The 23,433-nt window shown below is 35.5% G+C and overlaps 3 protein-coding genes across 5 annotated transcripts in view; 2 read left to right on the top strand and 1 right to left on the bottom strand.

Annotated features, from left to right (window-relative positions):
• Positions 1-920: 920 nt before the first annotated feature.
• Ccng1 (cyclin G1) lies at positions 921-7,884 on the top strand. Its single transcript, XM_076856370.1, has 6 exons — positions 921-1,144; positions 2,192-2,455; positions 4,427-4,680; positions 5,064-5,142; positions 5,223-5,321; positions 5,553-7,884. The coding sequence occupies exons 2-6, from the start codon at positions 2,192-2,194 to the stop codon at positions 5,742-5,744; spliced, it is 888 nt and encodes a 295-aa protein (XP_076712485.1). The 5' UTR covers positions 921-1,144; the 3' UTR covers positions 5,745-7,884.
• Nudcd2 (NudC domain containing 2) lies at positions 5,818-21,822 on the bottom strand. Its single transcript, XM_076856371.1, has 4 exons — positions 21,579-21,822; positions 19,545-19,593; positions 19,186-19,337; positions 5,818-16,206 (listed from the first exon to the last, which is right to left on the bottom strand). The coding sequence occupies exons 1-4, from the start codon at positions 21,765-21,767 to the stop codon at positions 16,123-16,125; spliced, it is 474 nt and encodes a 157-aa protein (XP_076712486.1). The 5' UTR covers positions 21,768-21,822; the 3' UTR covers positions 5,818-16,122.
• A 499-nt stretch (positions 21,823-22,321) lies between these two features.
• Positions 22,322-23,433, top strand: part of Hmmr (hyaluronan mediated motility receptor) — a 30,129-nt gene continuing 29,017 nt past the window's right edge. For all 3 annotated transcript variants that reach the window (XM_076856365.1, XM_076856366.1, XM_076856364.1), the window contains exon 1: positions 22,322-22,433. In XM_076856365.1, coding sequence (XP_076712480.1) covers positions 22,388-22,433 — 46 coding nt within the window. In that variant the 5' untranslated portion in view covers positions 22,322-22,387. The remainder of the gene's footprint in view (positions 22,434-23,433) is intronic.

Genomic DNA, 23,433 nt, shown 5'->3' with positions numbered 1-23,433 from the left:
GACATTGTTAACTAGTAGACCCTTATTACTTGTGATAATCTAGGAGAGAGGGACGGAATCCAGAAAGAGTTCCAACTAATTATTTTCCCACTAACCGGGCAGGGGAAAGGCCAATAAGATTAAGTTCATTATATTAAATAAGAAGAGTAATATTACTCTACGCCCAGATAGGAGATTGAAATTCACACTCACTACATTGAAGATTTTCCTGTATTGCTCTTAATGGTCTGCCACACAGTTTTCATTTTAAATCAACTTAACTGTTTACATTACTATTTAAATTTGTTTTAAAAACATGTTCAAAAAAAAATAGTAGAGGATCAAGAAATTACACAGTCCAACGCCATCACACTATTTGACAAATTACACAAAAAGCAAAACGCGACGAAGATAGTCGATTTCCAAAGTTCACAAAGAGAACCTGCTGGAATTTAAATAAACCCGCACCACAGAAAATCTACCACCTCTCCATGTGTAATGAAAAATCAAAGTTGACTTTTTATTTTTTTTAACTTGTCATTGTATTTTTAGAAAGAGAGAGGCAGAACCACTATGCAATTACAATACTGCAGAGAAAATTCCCCGTACATTCTGGAACGATAGTCTGACAGCGTGGCTGGCGGCAGAACAACCGTCCGTGACAAGCGCTGGCACGTTGTATTTAGTTCGGCCCCCTCCGGCGTGAAGACCCTTTAGAAAATTCTCCAATGAGAGACGCTTAGGGGTAGGGGCGTGGCCCCAACAGGGCGGAGAATTCGAGTCCTTATAATAGGAAGTGTGCGCTGATTGGCCAAGCTTTTTTGCCTCTATGGACCAGCCCTCTTTGGACGACAGAGGCCATCCATCAAATGAACCACACCAATCAGCGGCAAAAATGCTTCCCCGCGGGAAAGGCCCGCCCTCCGATATATCACTTCGGAGGCCAGGCGTGGCCCCTTCGGCTCGGAGCTGACCCTGAGGAGTGCAGAGGCGTCTCGGTTGCACTGCTGAAACCACCACCCGCAGCTCCCCCTCCCCGGGCCTTTCCAGTCTATCTCTGGAATCCCCTCCCCTTCGCGATCTCTCGGATTTGATATCCTGGGGCGAAGTGGGAGTTAGGCCCGGGGAGGGTGGTTACTGCTGAGGAGCCGCAGTCTCTGTCAAGGTGAGCTGAGTGGGGTTTCGGGTGACTCTCGGGCGGGTGGAGAGCAGGGTGGAGGCACACGCGGAGGGCTAAGTCTGGCCCGCGCCCTTGTCCTGAGAGTGTGTGCACAAGCCCAGGCTAGTCTGAGCCTGGAGGGGCGGAGCTGGCTCAGTGCTCCTGAGGTGTCAGTCCCAGCGACCACTCCAGGAGCCTAAAGGTTGGACCCCTGAAGTTAGTGGTTCAACCCTAAGGTGTCCTGCCTTCCCGTCATTAAATTGATGTGAGGCTCTAGTTACCTTCCGAGTATCTAGACTTAACTGTTGCGGGGTCTTAGTTGTATTATGCACAGTTACAGTAATTCCCAGGTTCATCTCGCAGACTAGGTTACCGCACCCCGCCCCGCCAGCCTACTACGTGCCCCGCATAGCACCCTCTCCCCCACCATAATACTGATAAAAATCAACCATTACGTAGCACTGTGCTACACTCTTTAATCATCTTGTGTAATCGTTACAATCAGATATTGTTACCTTCATCTTAGATGTGGAAATGAGCTCATTATTGTTCAATGATTATTAAGTATCTACCTATGCGCTAAGCTCTAAACGATTTCATTTTAATCTGCACAGGTAGACTTGTGCAGGTAATAACCTTTTTCCCACTTTACATAAAAGTTAAGGAAAATTAAGTGACATGAATGGTTCACATTGTTAATACGAGGCACAATACATGCTACTGTTCGATCCCAAAGTTTTGGTATCCTGCCTTACAATGTCTGTTCTTTTGTTATCCATTGTCAGTAAGCAACTTGCACAATATTTCTTGAAAACTTACATTTTTAAAAAATGTATAGTTCTTGTGTTCTAGAAACTCAGAATTTACAATGTGACCAACTTGTAGAAGGGGGCAGGGGGAATGTAACAGCGCTTTGCAATGATTTAGATTCCCTAGCCCCATTGAGAGAGGTAAGATATTTACTATAGAACATCTCTTTGCACAATGCAAAGATAGCCAAGGAAAGCAGAAAGAGCTACTCTTACTCCTAACTGGGATTTGTTCTATATATAGATGATAGAGGTACTGACAACAACTGACTCTCAGAAACTGCTACACCAGCTGAATACCCTGTTGGAACAGGAGTCTAGATGTCAGCCAAAGGTCTGTGGCTTGAGGCTAATTGAGTCTGCACACGATAATGGCCTCAGAATGACTGCAAGACTAAGGGACTTTGAAGTAAAAGATCTTCTTAGTCTAACTCAGTTCTTTGGCTTCGACACGGAGACATTTTCTCTAGCTGTGAATTTGCTGGACAGATTTCTGTCTAAAATGAAGGTATGTTTAAGCTATATTACCCTGAATATTTCTTAATTTTTGTTCATTGTGTTAGAGATGTAGTTGCTAGCTTCTGCCTGATACTCATAAACTTTTGTATATTCAGCAAATAACCAAAACACTATAGGAATTTTGTGCACTACTGTATTAGATGCTTCCTTATCATAATCAAGAATAATGTATCATTTATTAGTTATATTCTGAGATGGAAAATAGCCCAATATCAAATAATTGCAGTCTTCCAGGTGGAAACTTGGATGTTTTTAAAAATTGACAGGTTGAATATTTCCATTTATTTACAGTTGTTTTTTTTTGTTTTTTTTTGTTTTTTTTTTTTGCAGGGGGGGGTTAGTTATACATTACAATAGGATTTATTTTTACATAATTATAAAAGCATGGACTATAATTTATTCTCATTCAGTCCCCAGTATTTCCCCTTCACCTCCTCTTCTCCCCATCTGTTCCCTATTCTCTACTGGTCTTTCTGCTATTTATAGTTTTTTTAAATTAGTGTGTTGCGAATGTACATGATGGTGAGATTCACTGTAGTGTATTCATATATGTACATAGGAAAGTTAGGTCAGATTCATTCCACTATCTTTCCTTGTCCCACCCTCCTCCCTTCCCTTATTTCCCTTTGTCTACTCCACTGATCTTTCTTCTATTCTTTTTTTTTTTTTTTTAAAAATCTCCCCCCAACACCCCCGCCCCCATTTTTTTGATTAGCTTCCACATATCAGAGAAAACATTCTACCTTTGACTTTTGAGGACTGGCTTATTTCACATAACAAGATAAGTCTCCAGTTTCATTCATTTAACCTAGGTTGGCTCCATAGCTTGGCTAGTGTGAACAGTGATACTGTATGCACAGTTGTTTTTTAAATTTAACGAAGTTTGTTAAAGGCAGAATGCTAGATTATGGTTAAGAATGAGAATATATTTCTCTACTAATCATAACAAATTCTAATTGTTTTAACTATTTCAGTTTCAAGAAGTATCATTTTCCAGGAGTATGGGTATATAGTTATTTCTCTGTAAGACATCCGTGTAGCTTTCAAGCTTAAAAGCTTAACTGTTAAAAGTACATCTGCCTTCCCTGTACCCACAAGATCACTGGATAATGTCAAAATTAGAATGAAACTCACATTTTAGTCTTTAGTAGCTAACATAATGCATCATGTATAGAAAGAATTCAGTATTTGTTGAACTGAATGGTTCAAAAACTTATTAAACAACTCTTTAGACACCATGTGAATTTTGTGAATCTGTGTTTCACAAAATGAAGAGTATAGAGCTGTCCTTCAAATATAATAGTTTTATGTGGGAATGTTTCTACAGATAATCATCATAGGAGAAGTCATAATAAGAAAATTAATTATGCTTTAAAAGAAGTGTACATTTACTGTTAAAGGCTTATAAGAGAAAAATTTAAAAATTAAAAATTTTTTCAAAAATGTTGTGAGAACAGAGATATTGATTAAAACCTTACAGTTTCACACTGTAGACATCTAGAAAATGACAAATACATAAAAAGGATTTGTTGTAGATTGAAATTTATAGGCAAAGTAAATGGTATGTGTTATAGTAGTATTTTTAGAATATTTTTGATTACTGCAAAAACAGTGTGAAAAAAAATATAACATCCTGTAAGGAAAATTGTGTATAAGCTATAACATGTTTGAGTACTTGTGTTAAGTCATTGACCAGTTAATTTGGTCAAATTAGAACACAGTGTTTGCTTGAAGTTCACAATGATTAAAAAAAAAAGTCAGAATTTTGTTATGCTGAAGCCACACATTGTACTGAAAACTAGTTATATTGGTCAAAAAATAGTTCCAAGAGGGGTACGTAGTGTTGACAGGCTACATTTTAGGTATAATGACTCATAATGATGAGTCTGAGTTCTATATTATCCTTTATTCTATATTAATTGAAATATGATAGGCGCATGGGCTTGTTTTTTGTTTTTAGGTACAGCCCAAGCACCTTGGGTGTGTTGGACTGAGCTGCTTTTATTTGGCTGTAAAATCAGTAGAAGAAGAAAGGAATGTCCCATTGGCAACTGACTTGATCCGCATAAGTCAATATAGATTCACGGTTTCAGACCTGATGAGAATGGAAAAGATTGTATTGGAGAAGGTGTGTTGGAAAGTTAAAGCTACTACTGCCTTTCAATTTCTGCAACTCTATTACTCACTCATTCAAGAGAACTTGCCATTTGAAAGGTATGTGCCCTTTGTTTTGAACATATGAACTTTTGAAATTTGAATGATATTGTCTATATATTGCATAAAATCAATATTTGTAACAGTGCAACACCTAATACAGATTTATAGGAAAAGAACATTAATAGGTACAGAAATAGATTAAAATGAAAATAAATCTTGATATTTGTGGCAAGATTCTGTTCATTTTATTTATTTTTGGTTCAAACCATTTAAAACTCAGGTTAAGAACTTAATGTCTCTGATTAAAAGGGAAATTTCCTTTACTTCAAATGACTTCCTATGAGAAATGTGCGTGTTGTTTTTAAAAACAGATTTCAATATTTTTTAAAAAATTGTTCCTGACTAGACATAATAATATCACTTCCATTTTCTTTTTAAAGGAGAAATAGCCTTAATTTTGAAAGACTGGAAGCTCAACTTAAGGCATGTCATTGCAGGATCATATTTTCTAAAGCAAAGGTAAATATTTTATAAAGAGTAAACATGTATGTAGATCTGTTTTTATATTTGACATTTACATTATATTTATTTCTTTTCAGCCTTCTGTGTTGGCTTTGTCCATCATAGCTTTGGAGATTCAAGCACAGAACTGTGTAGAGTTAACAGAAGGAGTAGAATGTCTTCAGAAACATTCCAAGGTATGTCAAGGTCATAGCTTAAATCCTATTAACAACTGTGAAAGAAACTTGACCACTTGTACTATCTCCTGAAATAAAATCAAAGGTCATGTGTTTATTTGAAACTTAAGTAGCTAGCCTTGAATCTTTTTTGACAAGGAAAGACACACGTTAGTAAGCTATATTTGTTACTGTAATTAAATACAAGACTTTATTTTAATTCATTAATAACTTTTAAAATTTTATGTGCAGATACATGGCAGAGATTTGACCTTCTGGCAGGAGCTTGTATCCAAGTGTTTAACTGAATATTCATCAAACAAGTGTTCCAAACCAAATGTTCAGAAGTTGAAATGGATTGTTTCTGGACGTACTGCACGGCAACTGAAGCATAGTTACTATAAAATAACTCACCTTCCAACAATTCCTGAAACGGTTCCTTAACTGGCAAATATGGTTGTTATTCTTCATATAGAGGAATTTTTCCAATGACATAATTTTCTTCTACAATTGAAAAATTGCAATATTATTTTCAAAATAAGCAAAATGGAGTTGGAATAGCAGAGGGAAAAATGACATTGATCTAGTCAGCTAATATTTGAAGGCATTTACTACACATAAGGTGCAACACCCTTAGAGAAAGGAATTATCCAACCTCTGATGTTTGTTTCACTTAATGACCATTTAAATTATCAGCTTAGAAAACATCCTCAATGATAGTCCAAATTTGTAAAGTAGCACTGAAATAGGACCCCCCCCCCCAATCATCTTGCAGTATGCATAACCCAAGCTTTAGCTCATTTAAAGTTATACAAGCCTACGTAGGATAAGAGGACCAAAAATATCCATTAAAACAAAACAACAAACAAAAAAGCAATTTGGCCCGTATTTTTAAAAAAATCATACTTAAAGAAAGAGTAATATAAGGAGATGATCTCTGCACTGGGAAATTGCCAGTGTATCATTGTTATAGCAGTTGAACTACTAGGAAGTAATTAGATGATAAAAAATGTAAACTTGGCCACTGTATATGTTATATATTCTTGTCATCTAAATTTCTTAACTCACAGTAATAATTTATCTTTTTCCTCTTAAAACTAAATGTTAATATTTAACATATACATATGATTATGAATCTGAGAATAATGAACAGTTAACTTGTAGTAATAATTAGGCAGACTTCTGCTAAATTGGGATTTTTTTGTTTTGGTTGTTGTTTACTTAAGGTCTATTTCTGTAGCAATAAAAAACCTCTTCTCTTGAGGCCTTTTCTCCAGAACCCTGAGATGTGGATTCCATAATGTTATAATGAATTTAAGCTATAAAGCCTAGCAGAATGTTCTCAGACTTAAAAAAACTGTCTAATAGTATGATGTAGTAAAATAATGTTTAGATTAAATTCACCTGTGAAGCATTCAAATGAAGCTAAAGGCATAAATGTGAAACAGTGATTATAAGCATGGGAAGGTAAACTGTGAATCTTCATTTTCTACATTGATCTTTCTGTACAGATCAATATGTTGTATTTAGGTGGTACTGAAATGGTAACCTACTTAATTTAAGTGTTAAATTATCAGATTTACATCAAAAATGAACATTTCACAAAAGCACTTTAAGGCAAGATAAGGGTTAATAGTCTAGGCAATGTAAATGATTTCTTGGCACCTATAATTCAAGTAATAGATAATTCAGAGATGAGGGTTCAATGCTATATGAGAATTACATTTAAATTTGAAGGCATTTTATATAAAACAAAAATTATAGACCTAGTAAGTTTGGCATAATCATTATCTTTAATATTTCTTCTAGAAACACGTGATGTTTGTATTCATAATTAAAAAAAAACTTTTACATAGACTTTACTGCCTCATTAAGAAAATGTTTCTATTATATTAGTAACTCAAAATAAATTAACACTTCAAAAACTTGCTTTACCCTATTAAAGTTAAATTTAGGCCAGGTAAAGCACTCCCCAAAGTTTTTACTGCAGACAACTGCCATTGCTTCTAATGTAAAATTTTGTTTAACCCATTATGTCCCATCATTCTATATACAGGGCACCTATAAAAACCTATAGAATTTTATAGGAGCCCTATAAAACTCCTTCATTTTTATAGGTGTCCTGTATATAGGATGGGATATAATAGGTTAAAAGGAAGAGAATATACTTTCACAAATGCCCCTATTGTGTCTTACGTAGGCAACTTCTAATTATGAGATCTCTGAGGTAGTGTTCACTATTCTCCAGATCAGCGTGTGAATATAAGGAGACATACCATGTTAAAGTGTTGTAAGCAATGATTCAGTGTAGTGTGTAGCCTGAGTCTATCCAGAAAGGCTGTAACCAATTTTGACAATGTTATGGATATATAAGCACTGAAAAATAAACCAAAGAACCACAGTTTATTTTATCCTTAACTTTTGTAAGGTGTGTCAAGGATAACTTTTCAGTTTCCCAAAAGATTGATATTTCAATATTTTGAAAACATCAGTGCTAATTTTGAGTTGGCAGATGTAACCTAACAAACTACCATTATGTTTGGTACTAAGGAATATACCTTTCAATAAAATTATTGAAATGCAATCCTTTGCTGGGTGGTTTTGTTCCTTTTTTGATTATTTTAGCATAGTAATAAAATAATAAAAATGATAAAGATCTGTCTCTATTTAGTATATTGAAATTTTTTACTAAAGATACATGAAAGCAGAAATTAAAATCTCTTTTAATGTACAGCCATTACCTGACACTTTGTAATATTTTGATACAAGTTAATGTTTAATATGCATTAAAAAAGATGTTTGTGCAATATTAATCACTTTTGTCGTTTAGATTCATCACTGCTATGGTTGTAGATTCCACCCACCTGAAGTTTTTTTGTTTTGAGAAAAAAGAAAAAGGTTTATTGCTTTGCAGGCAACATGGGACTCCTGTCCCGAAGACTGTGATTCCCCCACCCCAAGTTTTGTGCAAACCCTCTCGACCTAATTAACTAGCATTCCAGCAGCGAAGTGACTAATTATGTTAATCCTGGTTGGATCAGTTGGTGATTATTGTTCAATAGAAACAATATATGATCTCAAATGATTAATATTTAACTACAACTAATAAGACATCTTATAATGTGGACATTGCCAGGAATTACTGATCAAAGAAAAAACTGTTTTGCACTTGACTCCTATTAGACATTTAAAAAACCTTTAATAGTGTTATTTTTTAAAAAGTTACCTGATTGTTTTTCTAATTATGAAACATGCTGTCTAAATTGAGATATACACACTACTATCCTTAGAGCTATTTCTGTGCTAACTTTTTTTTTATAAAGTCATTTTTATTTATTCTTTTATTTTGTAGTGCTGGGGATTGAACCCAGGGCATCGTGCATGCTAGGCAAGCATTCTACCACTGAGCTACATTCCCAACCCTGAAATAATATTTTAAAGCTGGCAATGGCAGCTTTTGTTGTCAGGTACTATTACTAGATGTTTTATATGAGTCATCATGTGTAATTCTCTAAAGTGAGTGAGGCCGTCCAAATTTACAAATGAAGTAGAAGCACAGAGAAGCTAAATGATTTGCCTCTGGTCACTTACTTGATACTTGGAGGGGGGATTCAAATCCAGGCAGTTCTGACTCCAGAGGCCATGTTCTTACCATACTCTTACCCCTTACATTACCTTGTAATATAGATTAATTGTAAATAGAGGATTCATTGGACTCATGTGAAACTGTAATTTCTAAACAAAACTAATTCTAGCCACATTAACCTCAGTGTTGTTATGATCATGACAATAATAATAGAGAACTTTACAGTAATAGAATTAATTTTTGTAAGATGTCATTGCTTATACATTGCCAAATTGTGACACAATTTTACATAAGCCAAAACAGTAAACAAAATAAATTGAACTAGAAGATAAAACAATTTTTATGTCAATTCAATAAAGTATACTGAGGAGCAACCAAAATTACTAAGGATAAAGGACATACAATGATAAAGCAACTGACTGACTAAAATGAAAATCCTAAAGATTTAGACACAGAATATCACAACTTAAAAATACATCAATCAAACTGACAACACTGAAAGGTGAAATGGTCAAATCACAGTTAGGGAATTAAAACATTCCTGTCAGCAAATTACAGCATCAACTGCTTTTATTGAATAGGAAAAAAGGGTCTAATCAATAAGCTTTAACTTTAGGTAAAAAATAAAACCCAAAGCAAGCAAAAGGAAGAAAAAAAAAACAGAGAGGAATTGATGAAATTCAACACCAACACTAGACAAAAATTAACAAAATTAAAAATCAGTTATTTGAAAAGAGTAAAATTTAGCTGGGGCAGTGGCACTTGCCTATGATCCCAGCAATTTGGGAGACTGAAGGATTACAATTTCCAGGCCAGCCTCAGTAACTTAATGAGAACTTGTCTCAAAAAATAAAAAAGGCTATACATAGTTCATACTGGTTGAATCCCCAGTACTAAAAATGAAAAGAAAAATAAAACTGATAAACAAGCAAGATTGACAAAAGAATTATGGATATTAGGAATGAAGCCAATATAACACTACAAACCTTAAAGACATTAAAAGAACACAAAGAAATATGAACAAATACAATCACAGTAAAATGAACCAATTCTTTTTTTTGTTTGTTTTGTTTTGCACTAGGTATTGAAGCCAGGGATGCTCTACCACTGAGCTATAGCCTCAGCCCCTTTTGTTTATTTAAGTTGCAGAGGTTGGCCTTGAATTTGCAAATCTCTTGCCTCAGCATCTGGAGATGTTGGGACTACAGGTAAGCACCACTGTGCCAGGCTTAAACCAATTCCTTGAAAGACAAGAAGTACTAAAACTTAACCAAAATGAACTGGATAGCTTAAATAAATTATATAATTATTTTTAAAAAATAAATGCTTATTTAAAATCTTTCCGGCAAATTCATAAAGGATTAAGATTCTACAGTGTCTCTTTCAGAAAGTTAAATCTAGATGGATCAACTGAACAATATCCATGACCAAGTCTGAGGTGGGGGGTGCGGAGATAAGCAATTTCAAAATTTGAAAATCAATATAAAGCCACCATATTAACGTTCTAAACAGGGTAAAAATATTTGATCAAAGCAAAATCATTTGCAAATTCAACATACTCTGATAATAAGCTCAACTAACTAGAAATCAATAGATGGGAACCTCCTCAATCTGATGAAATTATGTATAAAGAAACTACAGCTAATTGGACACAGTGGCTCCTGTCTATAATCCCAGCAACCCAGGAGGGTGAAGAAGATTGAAGTTAGAAGCTAGCCTCAGCAACTTAGTGAGGCACTGTCTTAAAATTAAATAATAATAATAATATAAAGCTGTAAATGTATAGATAGAACTGGAAAGGTAGCTCAGTGGTAGAGCACCGTTCCCCTCACTCCACCCCCCACCCCACTGCTGGTTTAATTCCCAGTAACAAACAGAACAAAATAAATGTACAGCTAATATCCTACTTAATAATGAAAGGCAATGCTTTCAAAACCCTAAAGAACAGATAAGATCACTTCTTCCACTTTACTGTTCTAGCTGGTGCACCAGGCAGGAAAAAGTAATAAAAGGTATATAGACTAAACACAATAAAATAAAACTTCCTATTTATGGTTTATGTAGAAAACTCAAGGAAGGGATCAATAACAATAAGAACAAAAAACTCCTAGAACTAATCATTAAGTGTAGTAAAGTAACAGAATATAAGTCAACAAACAAAACTCAAACATATTTGTTGTAGATGCTAGTAATATACAAATGAAAACCCAAATTTCAAAAACATGACATTTACAGTATCTCCTCCCCGAAAATGAACACTTAGGAATAAATCTAACAAAATAGATAAACTACAAGCAACACAAAATGCTGAAGACTGAAATCAAAAAGGAGTTAAATGGAGTGATACTTAATGTTCTTGGATTGAAAGACTCAGGCAATTCCATTCAAAACCCCATCAGGAATCAGGAGGCTAAGGCTGGAGGATCAAAAGTTCCAAGTCAGTCTAGCAACTGAGCAAAACCCTGTCTCAAAATAAAAAGTGCTAGGGATATGCTTCAGTGGAAGAGCTCCATGGATTTAATTCCCAGTACTGCTCAAAAAAAGCTACAAGGATTTTTTCATATATATTGCCTGGCTGATTCTAAACTTTATATAGAAAGATAAGGAAATAAAATAGCCAAAACAATTCTGAAAAGGAATAAAGTTGAAGGAATCATGCTAACCAATTGCAATATAAAGCTATAACAATCCAGGCAGTATGGTGTTTTTAAAGGATCTACATATAGTTCAATGGAAAAGAGCACACAAAAACACATAAATATATAACAACTGATTTTTGAACAAAGGTGCAAAGAGAATTCACTGGGGAATGATTTTCAACAAATCATTTTGAAATAAATGAACAGCCACATGCAAAAAAAAATCACCTCCACTTCAACTTCATACCTTATACAAAATTAACTTAAAACAGGCCACTGATTTAAATGTAAAACATAAAATCATAAAACTTTAGGACAAAAACAAAGGAAAGAATCCTTATGATTGGGTTTAAGGAAAGCATTCTGAGATATGATACCAAAAGCATGATTTACTAACATGATGATTAGACTTCATCAAAATTAAAAACTTCACTGCTTCAAAAGGTACCATCATGAAAGTGAAAACCCACAGAACAATTTACAAATCATATACCAGATATTTGAGGTAATATATAAAGAACTTTAAATAATATGACAATCCAATTTGAAAATGGGCAAAGGGCTGGGTGTGGTAGTACATACTTGTAATCCCAGCAGTTCAGCTAAGGCAGGAGGAATGCAAGTTCAAAGCCAGCCTAACAACTTAGCAAGGCCCTGTCTCAAAATTTAAAAATAAAATAAAAAGGGGGCTGTGGTTCAGTGGTTAAGCACTCCTGGGTTCAATCCTTGGTATCAAAAAAAAAAAAAGAAAAAGAAAATGGGGCAAAGGATTTGAAAAAAACATTTCTCCAGGGAAGATACACAAATGTTCAATAAGCACAAGACTGACATAGGCTTTAAGGGAATGCAAATCAGAGATACCACAAAGAACTATCACTCTATATCCACCAGAATAACTAGATCCCAAGAGTCAGGTAAGTATTGGCAAGAATGTGAAGACACTGGAATTCTGGTACACCACTGGTGGGAATAAATGATGTAACTGCTTTGGAAAACAATCTGATGGTTCCTCAAATTATTAAACATAACCTGAAAATTCTATTCCATATAAAACACATGCACATAAAAACCTCTACACAGATGTTTATAGCAGCAATATAAAGCATAGATAAAAGATGGAAAACCCCCAAACACCCATCAATTTACAAATGAACTAACAAAGTATGATAAAGCCATGCAATGGAACATTCAGACATAAAAATGAAATACTGATATATGCTAGAACACATATGAACCTCTAAAACGCTGTTGTAAAATAATCCAGTAACCAAAATCCACATATTATTTGATCCCACATATATGAAATGTTTAGAACAGGGAAATCTATGCAACAGAAAATAAATTAGTGGTTGCTTGGCTGGTGAGGCAAGAAGAGATGACTGTTAAAGTCTACAAGGTTTTGGGGGGCTGGGATTGTGGCTCAGTGGCAGAGCGCTTGCCTAGCACATACGAGGCACTGGGTACAATTCTCAGCACCACATATAAATAAATAAAATAAAGGTCCATCAACAACTAAAATTTTTTTTTAAAATAGTGTACAAGGATTTCAAATGACAATATTCTAAAATTGACTATGGTAATGGCCATATATACTGTGCATATTGAGTTATATACTTTGGTTGAAATGTATATGAATTATGTCAATAAAAGCTATTTTTTTAAAAACTAAGTGATCCCATTTATAATTTAAATGCATACCTTTTTTGATACCTGGGATTGAACCCAGGAGTGCCTTACCACTGAGCTATATTCCCATCCCTTTTTATTTTGAAACAAGGGTCATGCTAAGTTGCTGAGGTTGACCTAAAACTTGTGCTCTTCCTGCCTCAGCCTCCCAAGTTGCTGGGATTACAGGCATGCACTACTATGCCTGGCTATATTATATATTCTTAAGAAGACAAAAATGTATAGATCAGTGGTTTATAAAGTTTAGAGATTGGGAGGTATGGGATGACTACAAAGATAGCATGGGGGTATTTTTAGCGACTGAACTGTTTTAGGGTGATTATGAAGTTGTTCACATGTATCTATATACATGTGCTAAATTTCACTGAATTATATCCCAGAAAGATAAAATTTTCCTGTAAAACTAAATGCCAAAAAGAAACCAATTAAAAGAACAACTCATTCCTGAAATTACAGTAAAATGAACAAAGTAGGAATCAGAGGAGGACAGGCTACAATGATCCAGAGTTAAGTATTGGGGTTCAGAGATGGTGAGGAAGATGTCCCTGCTCAGCATGGAATATTAGATCTCCCTGTGAGATGACCTATGACAGGTAGTCAAATAGATTAAGTATAATAGGAATGAGACTTCTTACAGCTATGGGAGTTATAAAGATAAAAAGAGATAAAAGTAAAATGAACCTGATGAGATTTGGATTCAAAGTTTAGGTGTGAAGTCATATGGTTTTACATATAATTTTATATATAGATACACACACAGATGTACTATACATATTATATACAAACTAACAGTAATTACTTACAAACAGATCATAGTTTTGTGTATGTGGTGCTGGGGACTGAACTCAGGTATTTGAGCATGCTAGGGAAGTGCTCTACTAATGCGCTATACCCCCAGCTTCTTAAAAATACCCTTATTTACTAAAGAGAACATGGGTTCCTTGGAAAAATGGCTGATTCTTGGGCTGGGGCAGGGAATGTGTAATTAGCCTGGTGTATATTAGATCAGAGTAAGAAATCACTCAAATTATCATGGGAATATGTTAAAAGGACAACAGAAGTCACCTAGCATGTGTCTTTTACTGGCCAACAATTTAATTTTATGAATTTAAAACATCAAAGTAATAAAAATAATAGATTTTTAACCCACCAAGTAAGACATTGATTCTATAGATATAAATTTAAAATTTGACTAGAAACATGGTAGTACTTTTAAATTACCTTCTCCCAAAATAATTAATCTTAAAAGGAGGTACTTTATAGTGAAGCATGGCAGCCACTATCTTATTCAGTGATCTAAGTAATACTATCTTAAGTAGGACAAATTGAAATCATTAATCTATGATAGGATAAAATAAGATCACTTCTATAATATTCTTGACAATAATTCACAACCTGAATTTCATCATGAAAAAATATCAGAGACACTGAGGATGTACCTCAGTGCTAGAGTGTTTGCCTAGCATGCTTTAAGGCCATAGGTTTGATCTCCAGCATCACAAATAAACAATTAAATAAACAAAAGGATATCACATAAAGCTAGAATGTAATCTTTGAAAATGCCAAAGTTTTGAGAGCCAAGGGGGGTTAAAAACAAAACACAAAAATAACCTGTTCTAGACTGACATCTACAGGCAGGTCATGATTGTGTAAGGGTTTTCTTGTTATGACAGACATTATTGGGACTATCAGTTTACTGTGATTAGAGGGAATATCTGAGGAACAGATGGTAGTAATATGTCACCATAAATTTCCTAATTTTAATGGTTAGGTTATAGTCATGAAAGTGAATGTCTTTTTCTGCAGCAAATATACAGTAAAGTACTAAAGTGAATCATCTCTTAAATTTATTTACAAATGGCTCAGGAAGAAAGAAATTTTGTGTACTTTACTTTGTATTGCTATACATTTGAGATTCCTTAAAAAAAAATTAAAAAGGATACAGGATGAAATGAAATCTCGACAATTCCTATATATAGCCAGGGGCAGTGGTGCACACCTGTAAATACCAGCAATTCAAGAAGTTGAGGCAGGAGGATCAAAGGGTTTGAGGCTGCCTGGGCAAATTAGTGAAGTCTTGTGTGTTATGGGGTAAACAATGAGCTGTGGATGTAGCTCAGCAGAACACACCCCTGTGTTAAATTCCAATTACCAGTAACAAGAAACAACAAAAATCCCTGTCTATATTCCTGAATCACTAAGAGAAAAATAATGCCTCTGCTTTACAGTGACCTAAATTTGCATTCTGCTACTACAAACGACATGCCCAATAATCGTATTCACTTTAGCTGCTTCTCTGTTGTATTAATATTTCTCATTTGTATTAATTATTATTTTTTAACTTTTTCAATTTCTTGACATAAAGTAATCCCTTAAGAAATAATATTATAATTAAGAAATTTACATTAACTCTTTTAATATTGTTACCCAAAATACTTTTGTGGAACTTTTGTTAAATTTTTTTTTTTAGTACTTGTGTGAATTAATGTACTTAGATGAAGGGGCATACGATCCTCTTTCTGAAAAAGTTTATTGAACTTTATTCCTGCATCACACTTATCAAAAGAAAAAACTTAATTTTCCCTGAAGGCACCCTTTCATTTAATATGATCTGCACCCCAATGTTTTTTGTAGTAAAAATGCATTTAAATATGAAACTGGTAAAACGTAGCGTATAAAACTCCATGCTGAGCAAAAATAAGTCCAAAAAAATTACCATATGTTCACAGACAGTTCCCACTGTACATTTCCTATGTAAATCATATTTGAATGCAATTTTTAGAACCATATTTAAATGTATTTTGCAATTTAACTGCAAGCATCCATATTTTTCTTCTAGCACATAATCTGTTTCTTTAAGTTGGCAACATCTGCTAGGATCCACAGAATGTAGCAAAAAAACAAAAAGCAGTTATTTCTCAAGGTTTGAGAAATCTGGTCCACCTTTACTGTAGTTTCCTGAGATTTCTGCTCCACTGAAGTCAAAACCAGGATTCTAAAAGACATGAAAAAAAAAGTATGAAATAAAACTTAAACTAGGAAAAAGATAAGTATGAACTAGTAATTGATTAAACAAAGGAGATCTAAATGGACAAAAACTGAAAAGATACCAAACCTCGCTGTAATCACCAAAATAAAATTTAAAACAATGAAGTATTTTTCAAGTTTACAATTTATAGATATTTAGATTGATATGTATAGTACTGCATTGACAAGCTTATAGAGAAACATATTTGAATATCAATACGTAAACCGATTTTAAAAGCTATCTTGAAAGCTTACTGAATTGCCATGTAGGGTTCTGTAAACATATATCAACACATTTAACTCTCACAGCAGTTCTATAAAATACATACTACCTCAGGCTTTCATCTTTTCGGGCAATTTCATTTATTTAACAAATTTACTGAATTACTACTGTTTGAAAGACACCATTAAAGGCATGTGAAGTTCAAGAGTGAACAAAGATACCTGCTCTAGTGGTGCTTCCAATGTAGAAGAGACCAATAAACCATGTATTATTGAATGCAAGAGTTGGCAAACTTTTAAGTAGTCATATGGTAAATATTTCAGGCTTTGCAGACAACACAAGTATACACAAATATACAACTTTCAAAAGTATACAACTATATGAAATTGCTGCATGCAAGATAATACACAAACAAATGAGCACGATGTATAGTAGTAACTTTACTCAAAAACTAGGCATTGGGCTGAATTTGGCCTACAAGCCACAGTTTGCCAATCACTGGTCTAGTTCGTTAAAAGCTGGCTAAATGCCATAAAAAAAGAAAAAAAAAATAGGATAGGATGGGGTAAGGGAATGGGAGAAATCTACAGTATTAAATGAGATGATTGATCAACATATGCTTCATCGAGCAATTATTTGAAAACAATCCAGAAGTTAGCTAAACTATGGAAAAAGAGTATTCAAGTCAGGACAACTAAAGAAAAGGCTACTATGTTTAATAGTAGTGAACAGTGTGGTTGGAGTAGAAGGACCGAGGAGGGCAGCAATAAGAGAAGAGAAGGTTGGGGAGATAATAGAGTAACTGATTAGACTAATCCAGTAAGAGGAAAACTTGCAGAGTTATGAGAAATTGTATGATCCAATTTGCATTTTAAAAAGACTTCTCCAACTGCTATTTTGAGAAGACAGCCTGGGCAAGGTAGAAGGAAGGAGGCCAGTTAGAAAATTACTGAAGTAATCCAGGCAAGATATTTGAGATGGTACACAGCAGAGTAGTAGTAGCGCTGGTGGTGATAAGTGGTTAAATTCTGAATACATCTGGATAGTTCTAATAAGACTTTCTAACAAACTGGAAAGGTCGTGAGAAAGAAGATAGGAATCAAAGAGGATTCCCAATTTTTCTGACCTATGCAACTAATTTCCATTAACTGATTTAACCTTTTTTTTTTTTTTTTTTTTTTTTTTTTGCAATGCTGGGGACTGAACCTTGGGCCTCATACATGCTAGGCAGTGCTCTACTACTGAGCAAAATCCCTAGCCCCAATTTCCATTAACAAGATGAGAAGGATGGAAGTCAAATAAATTTATGGAGGAAATTAGATTACTAATTTGGACATGCTGAGTTTGGTACATCTGTCAGATAGCCAAATGGAGATGCTGAACAGGTAATTGAATATGCAGATCCAAAGTTCAGAAGAAAAGTCTAGACTAGATATATGTATTTGGAAATCATCATATAAAAAGAATTATTCATCTAAAATTTTTGAAAGTGCTTTGACTCAGTAATTCCTCTCCTAGATATCTGTCTCAAAGATATGTTTCTTGGAACATTCAAATAGTTTTACAGAGACGGAAACATAAGCTGTGCTAAAAATAGAGGAAAATGGAGAAATCCAAATATTATCAAAGAGAAATAGCCAAATAAATAATTAATAGACCCAAACCAGGAAATGCTCTGAAGCAAATTAAAAGGACTGAATTTTATCCATATGTACTAGTAGGGAAAGATATCCAAGATACACTATTAAATGAGAAGGCAACATGAAAAACAACACAGCGTGGAACCCAATGGTTCACTTAAAATAGCTCCATTATATGATCTACAAACTACACTTCAGTAAATATGAGAAAGAGTACACAGCAGAATGATAATTAAAAACTCACTTTTTTCATCTCAAACAACAGTGGAACAGGTTGTCTTTCAAGCAGTTTTCCTTTCCATCATGGATATTTTCATAAAGCCTCAGAGAGGTATGAGTATTTCTGCCTCTCAAATCTAATGTATTTAATATACTCTATTCACTAACTAAAATCTTGCTTTGCCTTTTGCATTCTCTCTTGATTTGATACCACCCTTTTTAGCAATTTGCTATATAAATATTTTGCATTATGAATTCAATCAAAGGACCATGGCCAGATGACTAATAAACTCTCAATGTTAAAAACAACAACAATAATACAGTGTGAATCTCCACTTAAACTAAAAATGAAACAAACAAAAATGCCAAAATATAAGATGAAAATGAAACAAATGAGGGAACGATGGTGAAGGGACCTTATACATTTTTATGCCACATATGTATCCTAATACTATTTTTATAAGAATTCATTACTTGGGTCTGGGGTTGTGGCTCAATGGTAGAGCGCTTGACTGGCAAGCGTGAGAAAATGGGTTCGATCCTCAACACCACATAAAAATGAATAAATAAAATAAAGGTATTATGTCCATCTACAACTAAAAAATATTTTTAAAAAAAGAATTCATTACTCACGATTTACTGATGTACATTAAGTATATTTAAACTCAAAATCATAGCAATACAAATAAGTTATTTTCAAGAAAATTTTAAAAAATTATAAAGACAAATTTTCTAATCATTTACCTTAAAAATTACATTAATTTTCATTACTTTCATAAACACATTGAGTTTTAATGTCAAATAATAATTATTCTCTTATTTTTAGATATTTAACCATACACATTCATAGAGTCATCTGACTTACTTCTTTTTGGAATCTCTCTAATGTAAGTTTTCTCTGCATTTGGTCTTGTACCCAAGGATCAGCTGCATATTCAGATTCCAGAAGAGACGTCCAACAATTTGCCGCATCTCTCTTTGTCTTTGTGAGAACAATACGAACCATTTTTCTATCCTCTAAAGAAAAAAATTACAAAAATACTAGAGTTTATTAAGTTTTATATATTCCTAAAAACATTAGGTAATTTTTGCATAAAACTGTCTCAAAGTATTTCTATATTCTCCAAAGCTCTGAAGACAAAGGACTTAAGGGGAAAGATACTAAGTTCCAACACAAAATTAATTTTAACAAAGATTCTATTAATTCCAAAAGATTATCCTTACCCAAAGTCCACGTTCCCTCATCAGCTATTGTAGAATCAAAGAGTTTGCCCTGAAAAATAAACACGTTACTAAATATAGAGTTTCTCATTAGTTTTACAAAGCTTTCATTAAGACTTAGCTAATTTCAACCTGAACACATTTTATACCATTTCACTACATTTATGTGCTCAACCTTAAGTTTCCTTCCAGGGTTAAATGAAATCTAGGTTATAGGAATATTTACTATGACAAGCAACACAGAATTCCCCAAAGAAGACTAGGGCCCTTGAATATTTATTTATTTATTGTGGTACTGGGGATTAGAACACAAGGGTATTCTACCCCTGAGCTATATTCCCAGCCATTTATACTTTGCGTTTTATTTTGAGACAGGGTCTTGCTAAATTGTTGAAGCTGGCTTCAAACTTGCCATCCTCTTGCCTCATCCTCTTGAGTCACTGGGATGACAGGTATGCCCCATTGTGCCCAGACTTAACATTTTAGAAGATGAAGAAGTACTACTGATCACTAATTGGCCAAATGTAACATTTATATATTAAATGCTTTAATTTTACTAATCAAATTTAAGAATACAAAAAGAGATTTCCTGCTAAAAGAAAAAATGGCTTAAAATAAACATAAAAACTGGATCAATCTCTTTGCTAACATGTTGGCATTAAAAACAAAGACCTTAAAGCATATACTGTAGCTCTGATGACACAGTGCTCTAATTTTTCACAAAACCTTGTGTCAATAAAAAAAGAAGCAAAATACAAATTTAGATGAAAATGCCCATGCTCAAACACATACTTTTCCCAAATTTAAGTTATATTAATTGAAATTAAAATGTTACTTTTAAAAAATCATTTAGCCAGGTATGATAACTAATGGCTGTAATCCCAGCAACTCAAGAAGACTCAGGCAGAAGGAAACAAGTACAAGGTCAGCCTCAGCAACTCAGGGAGACTCTGTCTCCAAATAAAAAATAAAAAGGTGCTGGGAATTTTAATTATTCTGGAAAGTAGGAACTGTACACATATTCAGAAAGCTCATTAAGATCCAAGAGGACATAAATCAATGTCTTTTGCACAAATTATCCCAGGCACTCAAGGCGCTTCTATAGGAATTAATTGTAACAGATGAGCAGTGTGAGACAATAACATACCAAGCACTCTGCAAGCTCTTCAATCACATGGATACCATACTTTGATCAAAACAATCCTAAGAAAGGTTCTTTAATTACAACACCTTGCACATAAATGAGGTAGTTAGAACTTTGAATAACTTTTTGCCTAAGGTTAAAAAACTAGAAAACTGGCACAGCAGGGTATCCTACCAAGTAGTCTCCCTTCACCTCCACACTACAAGATAACCAAACATCTTGGGATTCTAATCTAGGAACAAAACTTAATTTCAAATTGTTGTGAACTTTGACTGCTTTGGGTTTAGCAACGAAAAAAGCAGGTCCAGACCCAAAAGGCATCGATGAGAAGAAATGGGCGCTAATTATTTTTTATACTCCTCTTCACAATTGGCTTGACCACTTTGCAAACAAGTAGGGTATGTCTAATTCCAGATGACGAGTCACCTGACACTATCTCTGAATTCTCACCGTTATACCGTCCCTTCCATGTTGTGCTTTCCCATACCAGCCTACATATTTACTAGGAACATAACCCGCTCTGCAGCAGGAGGATTTTATCGGTCTTTCATTTCCAAACCTAGATCAGTGCCCGGAAAAGACAATGCTTGTCCCTTTAACGACCTAGTTAACCCGTTCTCCGCACGACCTCTGGAGTAATCGCAAGCAGAGGCCTGACTTTTTTGGGAAATTAAATAGTAAAATGCAATCTCGAAATTTCCACAATTCAAGATTTGCCCTAAGAATGGGTGCTCTGAACAGAGCAAACACAGGCCAATTTCACTCCTTTCCCAGGCTGCCGGCGAGAGGAGCCGACCTGCCCACCAACAACCACTCCTCGGGAAGGGCGGGCTTTAGGGCCCAGGGGTTCCGGAGGTCTATGGAAGGAGAACGCCGGCCCGACTAGCCGCTACCTTGAGGATCTCGCGGCCGCCTACGGCCAGGGCCACGTGCCGGCTCTGCAGACCGCACTGGATATCCTGAGCTCGAGTGCCTGGTGGCACCTGCACTTCAATGAACACCTCCTCCAGAGTCTGGTACCACTGACCCCAGGGCGTCCCGCACGGAACTACCCCACTGCGCTCCTCAAATGGGGCTGACATGCTCTCGCCGCCGGCCAGCACTGCCGCACCGAGCCACCCGAGCGCAGGCGCGAAATCCCCACGCTCGGGTTCCGCCTCGGGTCACTGCACATGCGCAGGGGCGCAAGGTGGTGACTCCCTGTGTGCCCTTTTTTCCCTCTCAAGGGCCATTTAAGGCACTGAGAGGAACCAGTTTAAAAGAACTGAAATCAAGGGAAGGGACAGAACGGTGGGAGAAGTTTGGAACCAGTGATGTAGGAATTCATTACTCCCTCACTTATGTGACGCCAAAATACAACCTTAACTTTCCAGTTTGAAGTGCGCTTGCGCAAATGTTGCTAGTGTTTAGGCTGCAATTGAGCAACCGCAAAAGTGATTGGGCGTGGAAGCAGCGAACAAAACCAGCCTCCCATTGGCTGGCAGCCTCAATGTACAGGTTTTCTAATTGGATGCGGCAAGGAGCTAGTGCGCATGTTCCTTTGATGTTTCCTTGCTTGATTGGTCTGCCCCAGGGTTTTGGTTTTCTCCAATTGGCTAATATGTTGGTGGGCGGGGACTCTGCGGGGACATTTGAATTCAAACGAGTAGCTGTCGGCAATCGCTGAGGAGATTTTGCTGGGTTTGGGAAGCCGGCTGTCAGCATGTCTTTTCCTAAGGCGCCGCTGAAGCGATTCAATGATCCTTCAGGTGTGTACGTCGGGAGGTGCGGGTTGGCGGCGGAGGGACGAGAGATGCCCTTACGCTTCTCGCCCTTTTTGGTCCCCTTCACCCTGGAGAGCCTGAGGCGACTTTAGGGAGGGCCGCGGCTCCCTGTTTTTTATTTTCCCCTAAACGTTTGTGACACACGCCAAGCATGTTAAGGATGCTAATGACACAGTGGTCAGTGAAACAGTGTCCCTGCCCCGAGGACCTTTCCTTCTGACTGGGAGGAATATTCCTAAGCAGCGAACAGGGTGGGAGGCGTTCGTCTCCCACGGTCCTGAGATAGTGTCAAACACTCCTGCCTTGTCCTCAGCTTCCCTGTCTGGGAAGTCAGGCGCTGGGTAAAAGCCTTCCTGCCTCCATCGTCGCCTCATGGGCCCGGACCCAGAAATCTCTTAGAATTAATAAATCAATTCAGCAAAGTAGCTGGATATAAAATCAACACCCATAAATCAGAGGCATTTCTCTACATAAGTGACAAATCCTCAGAGAAACTAGGAAAATCACCCCATTGACAATATATTTTATATTTCTACACACAGAATTAAAACAAATTCCAGGAAAAAAATTGCCTAACTTTGTTGTTTATGAGCTACACTGATATTTTCTACTATGTTTTACTTTTTTTAAGTTCTAGTTGAATCTACTAATGAGTGCTTATCTACTATTTGAAAAATATTTTAGGGACAGTAGTAGTTGCTTGGAATGGTCAATGTTCTTTGATATTCCCTTTTTATTTACATGAGAATCTAAACAAGTAAATAGCTTTTTAGAGAATAGATCTAACCTGTTGATTTCAAATCAGCTAAAGCTTTATGCTAATATTTAAATCCTGAGAGTCCTATCTCAACTCTGCTACCTGTAAGCACCCTGAAATTCCTTAAAATTTGGGACTCCAGTTAAATGAGGTTATACAGTACGAACTTTTTGAAAGTAAAACTATAGTATAGTTCATACTTCATATGACTATAGATTTCTAGAGCCT

The sequence above is a fragment of the Callospermophilus lateralis genome, chromosome 5, assembly GCF_048772815.1.
Source record: "Callospermophilus lateralis isolate mCalLat2 chromosome 5, mCalLat2.hap1, whole genome shotgun sequence".
Taxonomy (NCBI): domain Eukaryota; kingdom Metazoa; phylum Chordata; class Mammalia; order Rodentia; family Sciuridae; genus Callospermophilus; species Callospermophilus lateralis.
This window is presented reverse-complemented; position numbering and strand designations above follow the sequence as displayed.

Bases quoted from the DNA above. Each gene is read 5' to 3' on its own strand.
- Ccng1 (XM_076856370.1), top strand. From the start codon at position 2,192: ATGATAGAGGTACTGACAACAACTGACTCTCAGAAACTGCTACACCAG. The intron at 2,456-4,426 runs GTATGTTTAAGC...TTTTGTTTTTAG, and splicing joins GATTTCTGTCTAAAATGAAG to GTACAGCCCAAGCACCTTGG. The intron at 4,681-5,063 runs GTATGTGCCCTT...TTCTTTTTAAAG, and splicing joins GAGAACTTGCCATTTGAAAG to GAGAAATAGCCTTAATTTTG.
- Nudcd2 (XM_076856371.1), bottom strand. From the start codon at position 21,767: ATGTCAGCCCCATTTGAGGAGCGCAGTGGGGTAGTTCCGTGCGGGACG. The intron at 19,594-21,578 runs GTAGCGGCTAGT...TTTATTTTTCAG, and splicing joins GCGGCCGCGAGATCCTCAAG to GGCAAACTCTTTGATTCTAC. The intron at 16,207-19,185 runs GTAAGTCAGATG...CATGTCTTTTAG, and splicing joins TAGAGAGATTCCAAAAAGAA to AATCCTGGTTTTGACTTCAG.